This window comes from Artemia franciscana, chromosome 13 (genome assembly GCF_032884065.1).
Source record: "Artemia franciscana chromosome 13, ASM3288406v1, whole genome shotgun sequence".
Lineage (NCBI taxonomy): Eukaryota > Metazoa > Arthropoda > Branchiopoda > Anostraca > Artemiidae > Artemia > Artemia franciscana.
In genome coordinates this window covers 7,411,227-7,417,226 of record NC_088875.1, presented here as the reverse complement: position 1 = coordinate 7,417,226, position 6,000 = coordinate 7,411,227, and the positions used below count along the sequence as shown (strand labels likewise).

General features: G+C 33.3%; 1 protein-coding gene across 1 annotated transcript in view; it reads left to right on the top strand.

Annotated features, from left to right (window-relative positions):
* Nucleotides 1-1,512: 1,512 nt before the first annotated feature.
* The window catches only part of LOC136034468 (zinc finger protein 423-like), a 52,797-nt gene continuing 48,309 nt past the window's right edge, over nucleotides 1,513-6,000 (top strand). Inside the window, exon 1 of the mRNA XM_065715661.1 lies at nucleotides 1,513-1,644. Coding sequence (XP_065571733.1) covers nucleotides 1,627-1,644 — 18 coding nt within the window. The 5' untranslated portion in view covers nucleotides 1,513-1,626. The remainder of the gene's footprint in view (nucleotides 1,645-6,000) is intronic.

Here is a 6,000-nt window from a genome sequence, read left to right as displayed (position 1 = left end):
GATCCTCCTCCGTAAGCTCCTTCCCGTGACCCAACTCCACCCCAACGTGAAAAAGTCCCCCTGAAAACGTCTGTACACTTCATAATTAACAATTACTATATGCAAACAATGGTCAAAGTTTATAACTTGCAGCCCTTCCCCAGGGGACTGGGGGGATTAAGTCATCCCAAAGACACGGTAATTAGGTTTTCGACTAAGCTGAACAGAATGGCTATCTCAAAATTTTGATCCGGTGACTTTGGGGGAAAATGTGCGTGGGAGGTGGTCTAGGTGCCCTTCAATTCTTTTGGTCACTTAAAAAGGACACTGGAACTTACAATTTCCGTCAAAATGAGCCTTCTCGCGACATTCTAAGACAACTGGGTCAATACAATCACCCCTGGGAAAAAAACAAATAAACACGCATCGTGACAAAAAAACGTGACACATCGTGACAAAAAATACAAATTCCACATTTTTGTTGATAGAAGCTTGAAATTTCTACGGTCGGGTTCTTCGATACGCTGAATCTGATTATGTGATTTTTTTTTAATATTCTATGACTTTTTTGGGGTGTTTTCCCCTATTTTCTAAAATAAGACAACTTATGAGGAGTAAGACTAAACTTGATGAAACTTATATATTTAAAATCAGCATTAAAATACGATTCTTTTGATTTAACTATTGGTATCAAAACTCTGCTTTTTAGCGTTTTGGTTACTATTGAGCCGGGTCACTCCTTACTACAGTTCGTTACCACGAACTGTTTGATGCGCTACTTGTGTATTATTTAGAACACACTCAATAAGTGAAGTTAGGTTCTTTCGTGAAACAAACTACGATGCAGGTACATTTTAATTAAATATTTGGTACTTGTTAATTATTCAATTGATTCAATTCAATTCAGAACACACTCAAGAATTTCGCTGGGAAAATCTGGTTTCATAGCCACAAAGACAAAAATCAATTTAGTTTGCTACACATAGTGATAGAAGATAGTGTCTGAACATGGATTTTGAAATGGAGATTTGGGATTTGCCAAAGACTGAAAAAGAGGCAATTATATCGTCCCAGGATAAGGGGTTGTTGCCCACAAGAAAACAGTACGTCAAGGGACAAAACATGAGCCATGTTTGAAAAAAGTCAATTTGCGTTCATTAGCTTTATCAGAAGTTTGGGCTATATATTTTCACATTAAGGGGGTGGGGTGCATTATATCAAATACCTAACTTGACCTAACCTAACCACCTCTATATACATAAAATATTTCATTAAAATGTGTATTATGAATAATACACACGAATCGATTATGCGCATCTTGTAACTTCTCTAGCTCAACATCATTTATTTCTTAAATGTTATTCAACTACCCCACTTTCTATAACAATATAGATACCCCTAATAGATACTTCATGGACAAACTGTTGAGGCTTCGTGAGTAATTAGCTACAGAAACGCGAGCACCTCTTCACGGAGACTGCAACTGAGCATCCCACTCAAGACAAACACTGGGAGAGATTAACCAATCACAGCAGAGATTGGAAGATGCGCAAAGTGCATCCGCGTTTAAGGTAACAATGTCACTTTTTTCCTCAGTTTCTTTCCGGATTAAGATGAAAAGCTGTCACTGATTACTCAGATAAAACAATGGAGAATCATAAAAAGGTATGATTTTTGGTAAAGTGATTTAAGGGGCCTTAAATCAAAATGATTTGAATTAAATCATTTTGATCAAATAATTTTATTGAATTAAAATGGAGTAGTTGTGGGCATCAAGTCATGGCTAATTGTAGAAAAGGCCAAGACAGATAGTCCAATTGAGTGAGAAGCAAACCTGGCATTAATTCCCCCCCCCCCTTATTAGGATTGTATAAAAAGGAGGTTAGTTCATTTGTTAATAGATATGTCTATCTATTATCCGTCCATGCATCATTGCTAGGGCAGTAGAACCAAGCTATATAGTCATAGAGCTAATTTCATCTATGTAGGCTACCAGTTCTAGTTGTTAAATCTCTGCAAATCTATCTTTACTGAATTACGGGGAAAACCGTAATTGATTAAAATAGTGTTGTCTGATTTTTAATGGATGTTTAGCCTAAATGCTGAACGTAAGTCTCACTTAGGGTTAAATTCTACATTTGGCTATCTTGGAAAGGGGTAAGGTTAGGAAAATGAAACTTTCAGGCATGGATCTACATGCTAAAGTATGTCCCGAGAAGGTATTTTGAAGTACCTACCTCCACTCCTGCTCCCTCTACAGGGTTCTGAAATTTGCCTACGTGACGGGTCTATACCTATTGACATTACAGGAAGACTCGCCCTCATCCTCCCATTGCACTTCCTGGCTGAAGGGCCTTGAGACGGAGATCAGCATCGCCGGTTCAGACCTTAAGGGTCTATTGCCACGTCCTGAACTTTTTTTTAATACATATTGAAATTTGGCAAAACATCATTTTACCTTAATTTTCAGTTATCAGTTTCGTTTTTCCTGGCTTTAGTTGGGATTGGGCGAAGTTGTGATGCTGAAAACAATTTTGCTGTTCTTCATTTAAGCAGAAGATCTATTTTGCAAGGTCATCAAATGTCAGGACGCTCTAGAAATTTTTTCTAAATAGTCTCACCTAGCCTACTTAGTCAATGGGTCTCTTGAACATTTATTATTGAACTGAAGTATATTGCCCTAGTTATTATTAGCTAGGCCTGTGGACCACCAGTATTTTACAAACGTGGGATTGGGATACAAATTTACTGTATAACTTTGAAGCCACTTTATTTCTTGTTCAAAAAGCTCTTTTCCAAGACTTAATTTCGATGGTGCCAATAGTAGGGGGGGCTTGTCCTCTAAGATTTCAAAAATGTTTTTGGTCGTATGAAGGGTGGTAGTTACCTGTTTAAAGCCACTTCACCTACAAAATTTTTATTCGACTCATAAAAATGTAACAAAAATACCTTTAAATTTGTTATGCGTTTTAAAAGTTTATTTTTAAATCCCTCCCAAAAATAATCCCTCCCTCCCCTTATAAAAATCCTGTATTCACCCATGAATCCGTGGCTTGAAAACCTTCTACTTGGATCTAAGTCATATATTTTATGGAGCGATAGCCCCTGCCCTCTTCCCCTTCTTTGAAAATTACGTTTTCTGTATTGCAACATCTTTTCCAACCAAAGTCGCAAGCAGTCCAAGTTTTCAGTTAGAAGTAGTCGTCAGGGAATCATTCCCCTCCAGCTTGATATCAACGTCGTCAAGATATTTAATATAAATTGCGATATCTTTTGTATAGTTAATTTTTTTCAAATTTGCCCCCAACCTTCATTGATTTGAACCCTTCTAAAAATGGAATCCTCATTGAACCACAGCTCCTGGGTAATAGTAGTTTATATTTTTATTTGTTTTTGTAAATTCGATTGTTCATAAATTCTGAAATTTATAGCGATGTAAATTACTATCAATATATCAGATACCTAAAAGTGTCTGGGGTCGCGAATTCAGGAATAAAAATATATGTAGGTTTATGTCTTTTTTCAATTTTTTTTCCTATAGTCCGAAAAACTTGTTATGTTGCAGTTTTTGGTGTCCCTGAAGCCGACAAAGCTCAGAAACTTGAAGAACGAAGTTTTTCGAAGGAAACGTGCTAAAAAGTTTCCTCAAAGCAGACCGATTCTCAGGAATCTATTTCAATTGAAAAAGTACGGGAATAGTACACTAAAGTAGAGAAACTATAAAAATTAGACGATATTGTGAAACATTTATTTAGAAATTAAAGGTGACCCAGAGTCCTTATTCAACGAGTCTTCCTTTTCTTTTAATGAAACTACAAAAAAAAGTATTGCAGAGTGAAAATACAAAAAAAAATGTATCTTTAAAATTTGAGGGGGGGCAAAAATATTTAGCGGGAAAATCCCCAGTGACGTCCCTGTTATTTATTAGCAGTTAACTTTACGACTATTTAGGAAGAAAGTGTCTAATTCAAATGATAAATTTCAGGTAAAAATGATTTTAAATTGAATTTGACTTTATTGAACAAAAACGCTGTAAATGAAAGAAAATTTAATTTAAGAAAATATTGTCCCTTATGGTACACTTGTTTGATCTAGGATGGTAATGCAGGAGACTGCTGATACCCATAAGCTACTCAGACGCTAAATTTCACCCAATCCACAAAACAAATACAAGATAAAACTAGAAAAGACATCTGCTTTTTAATGTATTAATCATTTTGTGGAAATAATATTCAAATTTTTTGGGTTTCAACGTATGTGCTTTATGAATAATGATCTCCATTCTGGCTTAAAATAACAAAGTTAAATACTGGTTATAGAAAAATGTTTTTAATAGCCATGATATAATTTAAAGGTAAATATTTCATGAAATCGATCGTGTCTGATGAGCGGCGTGAACCCCCAAAACCATTTTTTGTCTCCAAAGCATCTCGAAACTAAATTAATTGCTTTGTTTTAAAGACCTCTACCATCTTTCTTAATTTTTCATTATCTTCACTCATAGTATATATATATATATATATATATATATATATATATATATATATATATATATACATATATATATATATATATATATATATATATATATATATATATATATATATATATATATACATATATATATATATATAAATATATATATATATATATATATATATATATATATATATATATATATATATATATATATATATATATATATATATGTATATATATATATATATATATATATATATATATATATATATATATATATATATATATATATATATATATATATATATATATACATATATATATATATATATATATATATATATATATATATATATATATATATATATATATATATATATATATATATATATATATATATATATACTAAAACAGTTGTTTGTATTATAATGGGGTTGCTTTAGATCTTTATGCTTAGACAGTTTAAATACCCAGAGTCTTACTTAGTTACCAATGAGCTTCCGCCGGGTCTATGCTCCGTCCACTTGTCAAACGAGTTAGAAGTTTAAGTGTACTTTGTAAGTTTCAGACTAATACCCACCCTCTCAGGGGAGAATCTCCAGAATTTTTAGGTTGGGGGGAAGAGAGGTCCATATCCGAATAGTAAAGGGGCATGGGATGTATAATAATTGCTCTCCACATTATTGGGGGGCAGTTACGTCCCTTGCCCCCCTCCCCAAACGACGCCCCTGCACTTTATTTATATTCGGCTAATCAAATTTAATTTAGTTAAATCAGTTTATTTAATCTCTCATACAAGGTACTTAATATTTGACCTCAAAAACTTCTGTCGTTTTTGTATAAATACCGATATTGAAGGAACACTTTTCGGAACCTTCAAATATTGAATTACTAATTACGAAAATTACTAAAAAATTTTCCCGTGGAGCCACCTTAGATATATTAATGCCTGAAAACCAGTATTTTGAAAAAAAAATTCTGCTAGTTGTTCCAACATTTTACAGTTTTTAGGGCAATACCAAAGTTCCGTCAATGTTGGCACGTTGGACAATGAAAAGAACTTGATGAAACTAATGAGTTAAATTTGACAACACTTATCGCCCGTAAAAATTGAAATATTAAAAATAAGTTCATTCCGAAAGACAGCTAATTTTTCCTTCGAAGGAAAGTTTATAACTTCTTGAGCTGTTAGATGTCGTCCGTTCTTAGCTAATTTTTGCTGATTTTTTCCTTCGTTTTTTTCTTTTTTTAATTTGGTGCCCGCTACTGCCAAAAACTGCGTAGCTTTATGTGGAGGTATTTTTCTTTAAAAATTGATTTTTACTATTTGTTTTTGAGATGTATATGGGAGTGTAACTTTCCATTTCACCAATACAAACTGTCAAATTGCATTTTCACTGTTCTTGCTACTATATTAATCCTAACAGTTAATCATTTATAGTGCCCCTTCTGACTTTCTCTTTTTATTTCCAACTCTGCTATAATATGAGAAGGGCATCCCCGATCAGATATAATTCATTTTATACAGCAACGGAGACTAAC